The sequence below is a fragment of the Pelophylax lessonae genome (assembly GCF_965119305.1).
Source record: "Pelophylax lessonae genome assembly, chromosome: 3".
NCBI classification, from domain to species: Eukaryota; Metazoa; Chordata; class Amphibia; order Anura; family Ranidae; genus Pelophylax; species Pelophylax lessonae.
Genome location: NC_138770.1, coordinates 176,100,364 through 176,118,886, shown reverse-complemented (window position 1 = coordinate 176,118,886; position 18,523 = coordinate 176,100,364). Strand labels below are relative to the sequence as shown.

General features: G+C 42.8%; 1 protein-coding gene across 1 annotated transcript in view; it reads left to right on the top strand.

Annotated features, from left to right (window-relative positions):
* The window catches only part of LOC309551297 (uncharacterized protein), a gene marked incomplete at its 3' end in the record, with an annotated part of 73,484 nt that overhangs the window by 41,553 nt on the left and 13,408 nt on the right, over positions 1-18,523 (top strand). Inside the window, exons 5-8 of the mRNA XM_082251826.1 lie at positions 14,533-14,601; positions 14,702-14,784; positions 17,576-17,684; positions 17,851-17,968. Coding sequence (XP_082107952.1) covers positions 14,533-14,601; positions 14,702-14,784; positions 17,576-17,684; positions 17,851-17,968 — 379 coding nt within the window. The remainder of the gene's footprint in view (positions 1-14,532; positions 14,602-14,701; positions 14,785-17,575; positions 17,685-17,850; positions 17,969-18,523) is intronic.

The following is an 18,523-nucleotide window of genomic DNA, read 5'->3' as shown; positions in this document are numbered from 1 at the left end:
GTACCTACCTATAATATACTAGCATTTGCAATGGAGGAAGGTTAGCATCCAACACTTGTGCAAAAATACAAGAGAGTGAGACACATAAAGTGCCAAACACTTTAGGGCATCAGGCATGAAAAATGCCATATCTGCCTAACACTTTAACTTCTTTAAACTACAAGTCAGCTCTCTGCCTTCAGGTAATCTTTTGCTGTATTGGCCATTATTTTTGCACAGTGTTGAGCAGTGCTTTTGTTGGACTAGTTGGCTCCTTTAAAACTTGGTTACTTTTTAGGTATGTTTTCCATATACAGTGTTATTGTTGACCAGTATTTTTTTGGCGTGTGTGTTACTTGTAAATGTAAAACATACCTAAAAACTAACATAGTTTTAAAGGAGCCAAGTCCAACAAAAAGCAAGCTCAACACTGTGCAAATTATAATGGCCAATACTGAGGAAAGATTACCTGAAGGCAGCCAACAGCCATCTTGTAGTTTAAAGAAGTCCAACAATACAACCCAAGAGAGTGCAACAGGTACAGGTTGGGGGCCTGTACCTATAATATAGCATTGCAATGGAGGAAGGTTAGCATATCGACATGCTCTGCAGTTAGGCTTGCTCTTTTTTTAGTCACAATGTTGCCAGCAACTGAGAAAAGCCTTTCAGATGGGGTTGATGTTGCAGGCACACACAAGTAACTCTTTGCCAGCATGGCCAGGATGGGAAACCTCCCTTCATTTTCCTTCCACCATTTCAGTGGATTGTCTTCCTTTGGAATGGCCTGCTCACTAAAGTACATGTGTATCTCATTCCTCACAACTTCACTGTGAATTTCTGGATCTTGGATGTGACCAGTGTCATCCTCACCATTACTGTGGTGTCCATCTGAATCTGAACCGAGCAAAGAGTCCAACATAGACACTTGCCTCTTTTCTGAAAGTTTCATGTCTGGACTCATTGCACTGGCTGACTGAACTTGTTCCTCACATTGACGTTGATGTGTTTGCTCTTCCTCATATCTTCTTTTCTCTTCAAGAGCAAGAGCTTGGACCTTGAGGTGAACTTTTAAACTATCCTCTGCTGCCAGGAATTTTAGCTTGCGGAATCTGGGGTCCAGGGCTGCTGCAATAAGACATATATTTTCTCCTCCGTCATCTCTGAATTTAGTTTCCCTCTCCCATCTTGTGGTCATCTCCTGTGCAGCAACATTTTGGAAAGCCTTGACTGCTGCTATCTCGCAAATTGTGCTCTGTATGGATTTCTGGAGGCCTTTTACCAAAGGAGGTAGAGCGGAACCAGTCACATAGGACTCTCCACTCAAGAAAACTGTAGCACACTCAAAAGGCTTCAAGACTTGTTCCACTTCCTCAAGTAAGCTCCACTGATCATGTTTTAAATCCAGGAAGCGCTTCCCTCGTGGTGTGACATCAGGATCGGAAAGTGTTGCAGTGACAGGCCACCTCTGTTCAAGCAGGCGACTGATCATGTGTAAAGTACTGTTCCATCTTACGGATACATCATTTATTAGTGCATGATCAGGGGTACCCATTTGTTGTTGCTTTGCTTTAAGCTTTGTAGTGGCCAGCTCACTTTTTTTAAAATGTTCCACAAGGCACTTCGCAGCCCTCAGTGTCTTGCTGATCTGGGGATCCCTCAGGGCATGGTTGACAACTAGCTGCAATGTATGACCAGCACACCTGAGAGAAGAGATGCCAGGATGCTTTTCTTCCAAAATACGCAGAGCAGCGACAACATTTGAAGCATTATCATGAACAACTGCAATTACATTGGCCATGGATATCTCAAACTTCTCAGCTGCTTTTTCCACCCAGTTAGCAATGTTTTCAGCTGTGTGGCGATCTTCAAGTGGCATAGTGGTCAGATTGTAGGATGTAAGCTTCCAGTCTTCATTAATGAAGTGGCATGTGACACCCAAGTATGCCTCTGTGGCAATACTGGTCCATGCGTCTGTGGTGAGAGCTATTTTGGATTTGACATCTTTGATTGACGCTTTCAATCTTTCAAAATTCTCCTCATATTTCCTCTTCATCAGCTTCGTGAAATGGGACCTGGAGGGAAGTGTGTATCCTGGGTAAAATGTGCTGATCATCTCACGAAATCCTTGACCGTCTACAATAGAAAGAGGTCTCATATCTTTTACAATCATGTTGAGTATGCTATTGGTAAGTGTAATGGCTAGGGCTGGGCGATATGGCTGAAAACTATATCACGATATCAGTGTTTCATATCGGTCGATATCGATAATTATTGATATTTTTTTATTACCCATTTAAAATAAGGACCAGGAGAAAAATGTTACATTTAAACATTTTTATTTTAAACTTAACCTTCCTCTGAGTCTGATCATAATAATCCCCTCAGTTCTTAAGACAATAAAATGTCAACACAACCATGTAAAACTCAAATAATTAAAATGTAAACATAAGTCACAATGAACACTTAACAATTATCTTACATTTAGGTGCAAAATGAAAGAAAATGTAAGAAATGCTTAATAAAGTGTAATAAAATAGTGCAAACTGTTAAATATAAACAGAGAAACCTAGTGCAAGTTTAGTGCTAGGAGCCTGGTTCACTAGCTGTTCACCCTCTGGTGAATAAAGTGTTTAGTTTCTACCGCATGACAGAACACCCATCCCAAAAACACACATTGCATCAAATATGTGTAAAAACAAAAAAAAACGCACCAACCAACTGCAACCTGCATAGGCTGTAAGTTGAAACTAACATGTTCCAAAAGGTGAACTTGGCCTGTAATTTGGGCCAAGCTGGCCCTAACAAACCACTTTAAGGCTAGCTAGCCACGAATGGCTGTGACCTATCATTCCAGTTAACAGGGCCGGCAGCCACATCTAGCCCCTCACAGCTGTGTCAGGATTCAGATTGCCAGTGTGAATGTGGCTGCTGGCTATGCTGTAATGCACTGTAGTAGTAGCAGCTGCTATGTACTGTATGTGCAGTGTAAAACTGAGGTAGAGGTACAGTACATCTGTGTAACATAAAAAACAAACCTACAGTAGTAACATTGCTTGAAATATAAAACCTGCAGAAATATGAAAAACTAACTCAGTCTTCAAGCTATTCTTACTCTTAATCATCATACTTAGTTGAACTATTCAAGAATCAAGTATATTTTAGTCCAGGTTTTGTGCTAGGAACACCAGCTGGTTGACCTTCTCTGGGTCTAAAGCTGCCCTGGTGCATGTAACAATATTACCCCCAGTACTAAAAATTCTTTCTGAGGGGGTGCTGGTGGCTGGAATGCACAAGTACTTTTTCGCCAGCTGGGACAATCTGGGGAAGTTGTGTTCATGTAGCCTCCACCAGTCCAGAGGGTTAGACTCACTGTCTGCATCAGGGCACCTCAGGTAACTTTCCAGCTCGCTCTCCACTTTTTGTTTTTCAGTGAGAGGCAAAGCATCATCATCTTGGCACTGTTTTTTGAAAAAGCTCCCCAATGACTTGCGTTGCTTCTTCACGCCCAGTGGCAGAGGTGGTCCACTTGCAGCTCCTCCTTCTGCACCTTGGTCTGCTGCTCCTTCAGAAGGCCCTGCCTGTGATTGTTGGCCCTGGTCTTCATCCATGATCTCAGACACAGCTCTCATTTGAATGGCCCCTACCTTCTCTGGTCTGATGTATTGGCCTTTAAATCTAGGGTCGACGAAGGTAGCCATGTCAAGAAGATCATCTGTGTCAGGGTCAGCATATTTCTCGTCGAGATAAGTCATTATCTTTGTCTTTAGCTCTTTTGTGAGCTCAGTGTCCCCCTCATTAACTTTCAGAAAACTGGAGCGGAAAAGGTGGAGCACAGGCTTCACGTACGAGACCGTCACATATGACTCCCCAGAAAGGGAGTCTGTGAACTCCAGGAGAGGAGTTAAGGCCGCATGCATTGACTCAAGGACATCAATATCCTGCCATGTTGGGATCAGGTGTCTGTTGTTTTTGTCAGAAGACAGAACTTCAATGATGGCCTTTTGTTGCTCTAGGACCCTTGCCACCATCTTTTGTCTTGAGCCCCACCTGGTTAGTGACTCTGTGACCAGCTGGTGTGTGGGAAGATGGAGACGTTCCTGTGCTTTAGAGAGCGCACTCTTTTTCTTCCACGAGTAAGAAAAGGCAGATACCACTTTCTTGCACACACCTACAGCCCTCTCCACTCTTTTATCTTTTCCTGCAGCACCTGCAGAAAAACAATGCCAGTGTAAATAACTGATAATAGAATAGATCGTGTACAACATTGATGACGAGCATTAAAATGACAAAGCTACTCACCAATAGCAGAGTGCAAACGATGGCCAAAACACTGTAGCCGTGTCCAGTTGTTCAGTGAAGTCGCCTTCACTACATTTGCCCCGCTGTCTGTGGTGATGCACACCATTTTGTCTTCATTCAGACTCCAGGACAACAGTGCCTCCTTCAAGCCTTCTGCTATCACTTCTCCTGTGTGATCTTCGGGGAAATATGCAGTCTCAAGACATCTGGTTTTCAAACCCCATTCATTGTCGATGAAGTGAATGGTCAAGCTAATGTATGGCTCAGAGGTACGGCTTGACCACAGGTCAGAGGTTGTTGCAAAGTACTTGGCTGACAATATTTCTTGCTGCACAGATTCTTTGCACATTACATACAGCTTAGGAATGGCAGTCTTAGAAAAGTACTTTCGGCCAGGAATAACATAGCGTGGGTCAAGCACGTGTATGAGCTTTTTATAACCTGGCTTCTCGACAGTGCTAAGCGGAAGCATGTCTTTGGCTATATGATACGCCACTGCCTCCGTTATATCTTTGTACCGTTTAGATTCTTTGTCATAAGGCACTGATGCAGAGTACCTCTCCATGGTGGTCTGCTGCTTGTGCGGTGTTGCAGATGTTGTTGGTTGAATACGGATAATACGGCTGTGCTCCAAAGGATGAGCGCGGCTAAGGTGGTAAAACAAGTTTGTGGTATTACCAGTCTTGGTAGGTACGATGGTCTTGCATAACCTGCAGACGACATTGGTCTGAGTACGGTCAGACTTATAATATCCAAAAAACTGCCATACTGGCGAGCTGACTTTTCCTCTTTTATTTACAATTTCCTCACTCGCTGCGGCACTCATTTTTTGCATTGGTTGCATTAACAAAGGCACTCTCACACTTTTGGTAACCTAGCAACTAGGGCTGGGCGGGGAGGGAGGAGAGCTCACTGTGTGGAGGGAGGACTGAGGAGGAGTCCGGAGAAACGCTGCTGTATATGTGTGTCTGACTCCGACTGTGACACTCTGACTGTGGACACTCTGACTCTGACCTGACGGACCAGACCACCCCCAGGGGCTGCGCTGTGATAGGTACAGAGAGAGAAGAAGAACTCCCCAGTAATAACCGGCCACCTTTTTTAGTTGAAAGAAACTTGAATGAAAGTACTATTTCTTCAGTTTTACTTTTTGTTGTACATGTACAATTTTTTTTTTCTCCTGCTATCCTTATTAGAACAGTTCTTGAAAGTACTTTTTATGCTGCCTTGTGCAGCCAGCCCCCACACCCTGGGGGTCCAGCCAGTTCTTGAAAGTACTTTTTATGCTGCCTTGTGGCTTGTGCAGCCAGCCCCCACACCCTGGGGGTCCAGCCAGTTCTTGAAAGTACTTTTTATGCTGCCTTGTGGCTTGTGCAGCCAGCCCCCACACCCTGGGGGTCCAGCCAGTTCTTGAAAGTACTTTTTATGCTGCCTTGTGGCTTGTGCAGCCAGCCCCCACACCCTGGGGGTCCAGCCAGTTCTTGAAAGTACTTTTTATGCTGCCTTGTGCTTTTTATGCTAATTAGTAATGCCTTGTGCTTTTTATGCTAATTAGTAATTAGTAATGCAGCCAGCCCCCACACCCTGGGGGTCCAGCCAGTTCGTAATCCACCGCACAGTAACCACCTAACTCCCCAGTAACAGACCACCGCCTCGTGCCGCGCCTGAATGTGACGTCAGCTGTGGGCGCGCTGTAATGATCGGTACAGAGAACTCCCCCGGCCTGGATGTGACGTCAGTCAGCTGCCGGGAGAGGAAGCGGGTGGTGCGTCTGTACAGGCTAGGGGCTGTGATAGGATAGGTACTATCCTATCACAGCCCCTGGCCTGTACGCACCGCCCGCTTCCTCTCCCGGCAGCTGACTGACGTCACATCCAGGCCGGGGGAGTTCTCTGTACCGATCATCACAGCGCGCCCGCAGCTGACGTCACATCCAGGCGCGGCGCGAGGCGGTGGTCCGTTACTGGGGAGTTAGGAGGTTACTGTGCGGCGGATCACGAACTGGCTGGACCCCCAGGGAATAAAAAGTACTTTCAAGTTGTCATATCCTAATATCGAACCGGATATCGTTATTGATATCGAAAACGGTACTATCGCGATATATATCGATATCGCATTATCGCCCAGCCCTAGTAATGGCCACTTGGGGTGTGCAAGCAGTGACATCCTTTTTATGAAAGTAGAAATCTTGTACACAGCTTTGCCTCTTCCTGAGGAAAAACAACAATAATAATAATTAATTATAATAATAATTAATAACATTACCAATTTACACATCTATGAATGCTCAGCCTCAACGCTAACAATATTAATTGTATTTTTTCTAGTAGAATTTTGAGATATCCATGGCCAATGTTGTAATTAATAATGCTGCAGAGTGCAGTCACAGTCAAAATAGCTCTCAGGTGTGCTGGTGGTCATGGTCAGATCATTGCACTTGTTGTCAATCATGACCTGAGGGATCCACAAGACAGACACTGAGGGCTGCAAATGCAAAATGCCTTGTAGTCCATTTAAGAAAAGTGAGCTGGCCCGGCCTAAGCAATCATCAGCTAGCAATGCATTAATTATATTGTTGAAATTAGTAGTACTAGTACTTACAAAGATGGCTCGTCCTTTGTGGTCAGTGCGCCAGGATGCTTTCTTCTGAGGTGCTCATGCATAGCAGTTGTGCTGCCGTGGTATGCCATTTCACTTTTGCAAAGGGAACAGAGGACCATTTTATTTGGCCTCTGCTGAAAGTATTCCCATACCCTTGATGACCGTGATCGGGCTCTCGCTGTCTTTTGTACTGGTGGTGTGCTGCTGGAACTGCTGCTGGAAGCCTTTTGTACTCTGCTGCTGGACGTGGAACCGCTGCTGCTGCTGGCTTTTTCTCCCCCAGGATCAGATGTCGCCATTACCGCTGCTGTTCCTCTATTTTAATGCAACTCGCGCGAGATGCGTGTGACGTCACGTCACGTGCTGACGCGTCGACGCTTTTTTCGCATGTCGACGATTTTTTGTAGTCGACGTAGTCGACGCATCGTGGCAGCCCTAATGTGATGAAAACACATCATATTCCAGCATGGTGATGTATTTTAATTCCTCTGCCTATTTGTGTCTATGTCAGATCTAATTACCGTTTTGATCTCACCTTCACCAGCACTGAGAGACCTAGGGAGGGTGGAATGTGTGGCTTCTTCACAGGAAGTGTCAGTTCCTACTACAGAGAGAGGTCATGCATTAACCACTTCAATACAGGGCACTTTCACCCCCTTCCTGCCCAGGCCAATTTTCAGCTTTTATCGCTGTTGCATTTTGAATGACAATTGCGTGGTCATGCAACACTGTACCTAAACCAAATTTATGTCATTTTTTCCCCACAAATAGAGCTTTCTTTTGGTGGTATTTGATCACCACAAGGTTTTTTTCTTTTTTGCTAAACAAATAAAAAAAAAAAAAAGTTTGAAAAAAAAAAGTTTTTTGTTTATGTTATACAATTTTGTAAATAGATACGTTTTTCCTGCACTGATGAGCACTGATGAGGCCACACTGACAGGCACTGATGAGGAGGCCCTGATGGGGTGGCACTGATGGGGTAGCACTAATATGCGTCACTGATATGCAGCATTGGTGGGCACTGATAGGTGGCACTTCTGGGCACTGATAGGTGGCACTGATGAGCACTGATAGGTGGCATTGATCAGCACTGATGGGCGGCACTGATGGACACTAATGGGGACTGATAGGAAGCACTGGTGGGCAATAATGGGCACTGGTGGGTGGCATTGATAGATGGCAATGACGGGCACTGGTGGGCAGCACTGATGGGGAGGATACTGGCGGGCTCCCTGAGCCCTGATTGCCATCCCTGGTGGCCATGGTGGGCATCCCTGGGGTCATGGGTGGGTATCCCTGGTGGTTCTAGTGGCACCCCCCCAAGAGTCTGCACTGGTAATCAATGCTCTGATGTGCCTCATGTTTGAATACAAACAGAAACTTCTGACGACAGAATATGAAGTTTTAGCCTACTATAGGCAGTGTGTATAGGGCAAAAAAACAACACAATGAATCTACATGATCAATGCACATCTTATGCAGGTGAAATCAAGGTGCAAGTAAAAAAATGTGTAATGCCTTTTATGATATGAGGTATTAAGCTCAGTGGTATTGCATTTTTAAATGAGTTGTGCCAGTCTGAATTTGTGGTTTAAGGGCTTGCCAGACCACTTATATTAAGCAAAAGAAAAGTCCACAGGCACAGTTGTCCATGCAGGGGTTCCTTTCCAGTAAAAACAGATAACAGAAAATCCTGAGCTACCTGTCTCTCTCAGTATGTAATCCTATCTCCCAGCTCTCTGGCCCTCCTGACTCACTAAGCCTTTAGTATCTTGCTGCATGTGCCTACTCCTGGCCCCTAGATAGGGGATCTACTGGCACCCTGGGCTCTCTCACTCTTCTGCGACTTAAAGACCTCTTCCAGTCCTCTGGACTCACTAGTTGCCTCAGTTCTGTCAGTCCTGCAGACTCTCTGTTAGTCCTGATGATAAGGAATCTCTCCCACATTGGGCACTGTCTTCTAAGTGGTTCACCTCTCCTGGCCACACGTATCTTCACACACAGGCTCTGTCTCTAAATAGGAGCCTTGAGCTACTAAATCTGCACAGCTGTGCACTCACACAGTCTGCAGGTCTTAGCAGGATCCAGACACAGGATTGGAGGTTGTATCCCACCCAAGACTTATCGAAGCCTTCAAGCTCCAGACCTCAGTCTGGGAATACAGATTCCAGAAAAAGCTCCTCTCACAATAAACACATCAGAACCCCGCACTCTGCTTTAAAATCTGTGTCAATCCTATATCCATTCCCATAGTGACAGAGCCTTGTACTGGCACACTATAAAGTAAATCTGTGCCCAGACTATGCACACTAAAGTATTTATAGCTTCTAAACAAACAGTAAGGCAACAAGGGTTAAAATGCTCAAGTGTAAATGTGGGCTGAAGCTTGCACTGCTGGTCTGGATGTGTTGTCAAGGTGGAGTGAAGCTGAAATCTCCATTGGAGTACTAGGAAGAAATTTTTTCTGTGTTCCAAAGAACAAGATGATGCCTGAACACTGCAGGAAGTCTGGTGGCTCGTCAAGTGAGTGTAGAGCTGCACCTGCCTAAAGCTGAAAGAATACATGGTGCCCTTCCAGCTTAAAGGTTTTTTCTTTTTTTGTGTATGGCTCTAAGTAGTGGTTTTGCTGCTATTCAGTCTGTCCTAACATGCAAAATGTTGGTCCCCGCTTAAAGGTCCTTTCTATATGAGTGGAAACAGTTTTTGAGGTATTTTGTGACCCTAACTCTCTCTCTTGAGAGAGCTTAGCTTGAGCCTGAAAACACTCTCTAAACTGTTCCAAAGTGACTGGCACCCATCTGTTTACTTCACAACACAAAAAAGAATCCTACCCTACAATTAAATGTCTGCTCACCTGACCTCTGCAAGTCCCTTTGTTACCTCTGGGGAGTAATATATAATATATACTCTATATATATATATATATATATACTCACAAAAGTAAGTACACCGCTCACATGTTTGTAAATATTTTATTATATCTTTCCATGTGACAACATTGAAGAAATGACACATTGTAAAGTAGAGTGGACAGCTTGTATAACAGTGTAAATTTGCTGTCCACTCAAAATAACTCAACACACAGCCATTCATGTCTAAACCACTGGCAACAAAAGTGAGTACACCCCTAAGTGAAATTGTCCAGATTGGGCCCAGTTAGCCATTTCCCTTCCCGGTGTCATGTGACTCATTAGTAATAAATGGTCTCAGGTGTGAATGTGGAGCAGGTGTGTTAAATTTGGTGTTATCGCTCTCACTCTCTCATATTTGTCACTGGAAGTTCAACATGGCACCTCATGGCAAAGAACTCTCTGAGGATCTGAAAAAAAAAAGAATGGTTGCTCTACATAAAGATAGCCTAGGGTGGAAATAAATTGACTTTATAGGCATATATATATATAGAAAAAAAATACCAGAATTTATTAATACAAAAAGAACATGCAATTTTTAAAAAAGGTTGAACCATACATTATCACATGAACACAGTATAAAAACATGAGCCTTGATCATAACCATGGTCATATAACCAATTCCCCAAAGGGGATAATGATAAATACCTGAAGCCCCTCAGGGGATATCGGCATGGCCGTGGTACTAAGTGGTGGTAGATCAGATGTTAGCTCCACATGTTTCGCAATGTCACTTCCTCAGGAGAATTTCTCACCACTGAAATAGTAGAAGGCTGGTATATGGAGATGGTCGGTGCATAGAAAGTGGATCCAACAGGATAAGGATATGGTGAATATCAGGTGTATCATAATAGACTGAATACACATGCTAAGGTGCAGGGGCATGTATCAACCCCTAGTATATATCCTTTTGTTTATGCACTTAGGATATGGAGGAATCCTTAACAAAAGAGGAGGGGGAGAGGAGGGGAGGGGGGAATGGAAGAGAAGTTTTTCCATTGACATAGAGGGTGTTAGATATAGATATTTCAGGAAACTCTCAGATAAAGATAAATTCTGCAAACACAGGAGGGAACAATCTTGGTAGTCAGGAGGAACTTCCAATGTAGAGGAGTTTTGGATCCATAAAGTAAGGATACAGATCTATAGTGAATCCACAGAGGCATCCACCATCCCAAGCTATGGGGGAGCCGCCGCCATAACCAGTTTGACACCTGTGGCCTAGGCTATAAGAAGATTGCCAAGACCCTGAAACTGCAGCACGATGGCCAAGACCATACAGTGGTTTAACAGGACAGGTTTCACTCAGAATAGGCCTCGCCATGGTCGATCAAAGAAGTTGAATGCACATGCTCAGTGTCATATCCAGAGGTTGTCTTTGGGAATGGACATATGAATGCTGCCAGCATTGCTGCAGAGGTTGAAGGGATAGGGGTCAGTCTGTCAGTGCTCAGACCATACGCCACACACTGCATCAAATTGGTCTGCATGTCTGTTGTCCCAGAAGGAGGCCTCTTCTAAAGATGATGCACAAGAAAGCCTGCCAACAGTTTGCTGGAGACAAGCAGACTAAGGACATGGATTACTGGGACCATGTCCTGTGGTCTGATGAGACCAAAATAAAGTTATCTGGTTCAGATGGTGTCAAGCATGTGTGACGGCAACCAGGTGAGGAGTACCAAGACAAGTGTGTCTTGTCTACAGTCAAGCATGGTGGTGTGAGTCTCATTGTCTGGTGCTGCATGAGTGCTGCTGCCACTGGGGAGCAACAGTTCATTGAGGGAACTATGAATGCCAACATGTACTGTGACATACTGAAGCAGAGCATGATCCCCTCCCTCAGAGACAGGGCCGCAGAGCAGTATTCCAACATGATAATGACCCAAAACACCCCTTCAAGATGACCACTGCCTTGCTAAAGAAGCTGATGGTAAAGGTGATGGACTGGCCAAGCATGTCTCCAGACCTAAACCCTATCGAGCATCTGTGGGGCATCCCCAAATGGAAATTGGAGGTGCGCAAGGTCTCTAACATCCACCAGCTCCGTGATGACATCATGGAGGAGTGGAAGAGGACTCCAGTGGCAACCTGTGAAGCTCTGGTGAACTTCATGCCCAAGAGGGTTAAGGCAGTGCTGGAAAAAAAAAGGTGGTCACACAAAATAGAAACATAGAAACATAGAATGTGTCGGCAGATAAGAACCATTTGGCCCATCTAGTCTGCCCAATATATCTGAATCTTATGAATAGTCCCTGGCCCTATCTTATATGAAGGATAGCCTTATGCCTATCCCATGCATGCTTAAACTCCTTCACTGTATTTGCAGCTACCACTTCTGCAGGAAGGTTATTCCATGCATCCACTACTCTCTCAGTAAAGTAATACTTCCTCATATTACTTTTAAACCTTTACCCCTCTAATTTAAAACTGTGTCCTCTTGTGGTAGTTTTTCTTCTTTTAAATATGCTCTCCTCCTTTACCGAGTTGATTCCCTTTATGTATTTAAAAGTTTCTATCATATCCCCTCTGTCTCTTCTTTCTTCCAAGCTATACATGTTAAGGTCCTTTAACCTTTCCTGGTAAGTTTTTTTCCTGCAATCCATGTACTAGTTTAGTAGCTCTTCTCTGAACTGTCTAGAGTATCTATATCCTTCTGGAGATATGGCCTCCAGTACTGCGCACAATACTCCAAGTGAGGTCTCACCAGTGTTCTGTACAGCGGCATAAGCACTTCTCTCTTTCTACTGCTTATACCTCTCCCTATACATCCAAGCATTGTGCTGGCATTTCGTGCTGCTCTATTACATTGTCTTCCCACCTTTAAGCCCCGGTTCACACTTGTGCGTGTGCGGGGTTCGCATGTAATGTCGGAGCGCACTGCTCCGACATTACATGCGATCGGCTGTGCGGTGCGAGTTTAGCCATACAGTTTGTATGGCTAAATTCGCACCGCAGCCGCTCCAAACACGCACAGGGACCCTTTTTTCTAGGCGCACCAGGATCGGATCGCACAGCGGTTCACACTTGTGCGATCCGATCCTGTGCGAACTGCACGATCGCACTGCGATATGCAATCAAACTGGGGTGTCGTTAAGATTTCATTGACACCCCCAGCGTATCGCATATGGCAGTGTGAACTGCCAGGGGTGCGTGTGCGATGCGGGAACAGGCTGCGGATTCGCAGCCTTCCCGCACTCGCATAAATGTGAACCGAGGCTCAGTCTTCTGAAATAATTACTCCTAAATCCCTTTCCTCAGATAATATTCTATATTCTGCCCTTGGGTTTTTACGCCCCAGGTGCATTATCTTGCACTTGTCCACATTAAATTTCAGTTGCCAGAGTTCTGACCATTCTTCTAGTTTTCCTAAATCCTTTTCCATTTGGCGTTTCCCTCCAGGAACATCAACCCTGTTACATATCTTTGTGTCATCAGCAAAAAGACAAACCTTACCATCGAGGCCTTTTGCAATATCACTTATGAAGATATTAAACAAAATTGGTCCCAGTACAGATCCCTGAGGTACCCCACTGTTAACATGACCTTGTTCTGAATGTTCTCCATTGACTACAACCCTCTGTGGGTCCTTTTTGGACCCAATTGACACTTTGGGCCCAATTTGGATATTTTCACTTAGGGGTGTAAGGGTGTACTCACTTTTGTTGCCAGCAGTTTAGACATTATTGGCTGTGTGTTGAGTTTTTTTGAGGGGACAGCAAATTTACACTGTTATACAGACTGTACACTCACTACTTTACATTGTAGCAAAGTGTAATTTCTTTAGTGTTGTCACATGAAAATAAAATATTTACAAACATGTGAGGGGTGTACTCATTTTGTAAGATACTGTATGTATATAAATTTACAAAGTTCAGACATATGTGTTTCTAGAGACTCTGGGTCAGGGCATTGAAAAGCACTGGAAAGTATCCTAATTCTATTAGTTCATTTTGTTAATACAAAAAATTAATAATTATTTCCAGGTATACAGTATAATACAAAGCTTCTGGAAAATGTTTTTGCAGATCCCTTCCTGCTTTTGTTATGTGGTTCACAAGGGTGTGCTCTGCTCCATTCAGCAGGGGATCCATGAACTGTATTCCTGCTGATTATAAACATTCATGCCCGTTCAGGTTCTTTGTTCACATTTTCACAGTGGAGATTTGCGGACCCGTTTTGATTCTATAGGCTACCGGAAATGTAAACAGACTTTACATCAGGTTACTTCCAATCCCCTTACATCAAGCCACCTAAGATTATGGACCTTGATGGACTCAGAGGTAGGCGGATGTAAATAGACACACCTCCATGTAAACTGCCTTCCCCTCTCAATAGATTTGCATGGAGTTTCCGGTCAGGTCTGCCTGAAAAACTAATAGTTGGACCTGATTGGACAGCCCGCATGAAAGGGTTAATGGAAACCAGCATTCTTTGACATCCCTTTGCATGGATAGCGCTCTGTGAAAATATTTAAATAGCAATGAAATTCTATAATCAATGCTAGAGCTGCCTACGGTTTGACCTCAGGGCAGAGTGAATTTTAATGAAGATAAATAATTATTTTTGGCTTATGCAGTAATAATTTAAGGAAACTGGATTTTTTTCTTTAGCTAAGTATATACTTTTGATGGCTGTAAGACATTAGTCAGATAAATATTTTGCTTTCATTTGATGTGTGCATATCATATAATAATAAATGTTATATTATGACAATAAAATAAATATAACATGCTTTCTTGTACAGCACTTAGTCAGAAGAATAAGAATACCTCTCAACACAAGCAGAAGCAAGAAAAAAATTCTACAACGTACAGTAAGAAAAAACATTTTACATATATAAGTATAGAACTAGGTCAGTAACATATGTCATGGTTTCTCATGTGATAATTATATAATGTTATTTTTATAAATAGGTTACCCCTGGGATAAAAATAGTCTCAAGTCTTTGCAGGTGGATCTGAAAAACCTTGAAAAGCTGGACCTTCATGCTGCAAAGGTACAAATCAATGAATTAATATTTTTTTTTTGCAAAGTACATTTATGGACATATGAAAGTAGTAATAAATAAAGCAAAAAGTTGGGGATATCAGCATAATAATCAGTTTAAAAAAGGAAATGCACAAAAAATATGTTTTGCAAATAATTTGTAATTTAATTACTGGGTATAAACTTTTTAAGTGGCAGGCAAGGAATTGACTACCAGATCAAGGGCGCAGTTAAAGTTCTCACAGCTTTTTCTGAACCACGGCACTGTGACAGTGTTTGGCAATGCCACTGTGTAAAAAAGAGGTAAATGGCACACAGGATTCTCAAGGATGCAGATTGAGGGGCTCCATAATGGCTATTATGAATGAGGAAGTTGGCATTTCAGTTTTCCCTAAGTTCGATAGTTTCCAAATTGAGTTCTGGAGTTCGGAGACTTTAACGGGTCTTGGAAGAGCTGATACCCTGTTTCCAGGTTTTACTGGAGACCAGCAAGCTGTTTGTGCAAATACGCACAGCCTTTATAATCAAGGAGCTCTCTGTAGTTCAGGGCTTCACCTGGGAGACAAAGGTCTCCTGTCCTGAGGCCAGGGTGTGGGCCAGACTCAGAGCTGCAAGATAAAGGGGGCCAATAAAACCAAGAGAGAGGTGTAGAGTTGCGCATGAGCACAGTGGTGCTGAGACACAGTCTGTCGGACCAGACCAAAGGTCTAGGCTTGAGGCCCGAGCAGTGATACTGCGAGAAGAAGCCAGAAAACTTGAGGCCATTTTTCTTTGAGTTTGATGTGATGGTGAAAATCTCTTTCAGAGTAACTGTTTTTGTAACTTTTACTTTCTTCTTAAAATAAAAGTTATGTATTGGTTAGCATTGGGCAGACTTACACATAGAGAAACCTTAGGCATTGCTCCCTGTGAAATATTCTCAATTAGCCCTCAACAAAGGAGAAAAGCAAATCAAATTAAGATTAAATGTTGTTTTATTACTGTGGGATAGAAAACAAAAGCTATGTTGCTGTACATTAAAAAAGTTCTGGTCCTATTTTTGCATTGTTGCCATATTTTTAAAATACCACTTGGACATGAAAGCACTTACAAACAACAATAAAATGCCTTGGTGTATTGTGTCCTAGTGTGATTCCAATACTCCACCCTTAATGCTAAGTTCGCTCAATCTCTGTACCGCATCCATGACCACTCTAAGAAATGTTGTAGCTCTGGCTTTAGCGTTAAGGGTCATGTATAAGACAGAATGTCCAATCCTTGTATAAACAAGAGAATTCAGGAATTTCTTTCATACCACCAAACAAGAGTGGATTGGGGGGTATTTTGTCCCAGTGTCGCCAACTTTTTTTTTTTTTTTCGAGCTTTGGGTAGAGTAGGAAATGGTTAAAACCCTTTTTTTTTGCTTTTTGCTTTCTGTTTACTATTTGGTATTTTTTCCTTTATTTCCTATCCCAGACTCCCTAACCCACAAGACATTAAAGCAGAGCTCCACCCACAAGGGGAAGCTCCAGTTGTCTGCCTCCACCCCCCTCCATTGCCCACATTTGGCACCTTTTGGGGGGAGCGGGTACCTGGTTTTGACAGGTACCCGCTCCTGCTTTGGGCTTAGTTTACTGTGGCAAACCGAGCTGGATGTTTGCCCCCCCTCCTTCCCCCACAGCAGGCCCAGTAGGAGACTGGCTGTAAAGCTGCAAGGCTTTACTATCAGTATTCCTTAGTCAACATCGCAGCAGCCACACCTGACTGCTGATTAAAAAATCAGCTTGGGTAAGGACACCGCTTGATTCCTGGACTTTAATATTTAAAGTCAGCAGCTACAGTATTTGTAGATGCTGATTTATATTTTTTTCTGAAGGAGCCTGGAGCTCCACTTTAAGTTAGAGAAAATCTCCTAAAGATAACTCTAACATTTTGGGTTTTCCTTACTTTTTTACTCCACGACAACAGTCACCAGTACAAATAGTAGGGTACATCTCCTGAATGGGGACACAGACAGCATTAAAACTTGATAATCTAACACCCCCTACTTTATCCAAAATTAAAAAAAAAAAAGTTTAGCCTAAAGATATGCTCTAAATGAACTATATAAAATTGTCTTGGTAAGCTGTCTGCCAGAGGGTTCATTTTGCCATTTTTATAATGGCTTTGCTCGTCTCTACTATTACCTGTGCTGTTACCAATGACTTTCTTCTACTGCTGGTTTTGTTTGTTAAATTCTCATGTTGTTATATTGGGGACGAAAAGCCGAATAGGTGGTAAAATTTGCAAGGGAATTTTCCCTTAAGTCGGTGAATGTGGTTAAGTTCTGCTAATTTTTATCTTTTAGTCAAGTGTAAGAAAAAAAAAGATAGGACTAAATAACTAAAGGCAAATATACTGTTCACTTTGCAAGGAAAATTGCACTCTGCAAGGGAATTTTCCCCAAAGCTTAGAGAATGAGGCGATGCTCCGATAACTTCTATCATCCAATCTTGTGCAAGCAAAATTGTTTTTTTTCCCTTGCACATGATCCGGTATTCTTTGCAATGTGTAGCTTCACCACAATCACTAAGCTCTGGAAAAATTATCTTGTAACTTCACTTGCAAAGTGAACAGTGTATTTGTTTTTAGTACATTAACCCTACTGTCCTTTTTTTTTATTTTCTTTGCGCGTGATTAGGTATTCTTTGCAAAGTGAAATTTTCACTGCATTCGCAAAGGTAAGGGACAATACCCTTGCAAAGTGAACAACTTTTTTGGCTTTAGTAAATTAACCCATATTAGTTAATTATTTTACTTATGTTGTCTATGGCTTACACTAGGTCAGTGCTAACGGGACACTTGAACAATTAGTAAAAGAACTTACCCTTGAAACTAACACAGAGCTGGAGAAAACAAGAGTTTTTTGGATTTGGATCTGCCATCATATTGGTATGTGGGGGAAAACAAGTACTCCAATTTCCATCGGAAATTATTGATGTTAGCTATAGAATATATCATATTTAATAACTAACATTTACCAAAATTGTATTATTAAGCTTGAATTCATGCCTAAAATGTGTGCCCAACATATATCTCTTCTCTGTGATTCTCTCAGAGTATGACACAGCAGGATTAAAGAATAAAGCTCTGGTATCATCTGACCCAGATGTTGTCCTACAAACCAGAAAAGGGACCTCTTTTGGGTACTGCTCACTGTTTGAACGCATGTGCAGGTGATGTATACTATGTGACCATCTTTGTTAGATCTACTACATGTGTATTCCTTATCGTAATATATAAATAACTTTTGTTAGTCCTTTAAATAGCATGCATACTTATATACAGCGTTAGATATTTTTAGGCTCAAAACAGCAATAAATATATTTTTTTTCAGTTGAGGGATGACATTTTAAAATTATTACTGCCTTAAAGGATTATTATTGCTTAAAAAGAAAGCACAGTACTGCCTACATTATTGTTTTTGTAGCGCACCCCCTTAAGGGCCGCAAGTAACTGGGATCCCCCACCCCGCGCACAGCCAGGCACACCAAATTTCCACAGGCACTCCAGAGTCAGAGAACAGTCAATGGCTTTGTTTTTTTTGTTTTTTGAAGGATAATAGCTTGGATAGGGATTGGAAGTTATGGGATGCCCAGCTGCCTTCAAACAAACTTCAGGGGCAACTCATCCTATATACAATCCAATATACAGCTCCTCTTCTTCCTCTGGAACACACTTGCTGCCAGAACCCAGCTATATCACCCTGTAGTAATTTTGTAGCAAGGGTC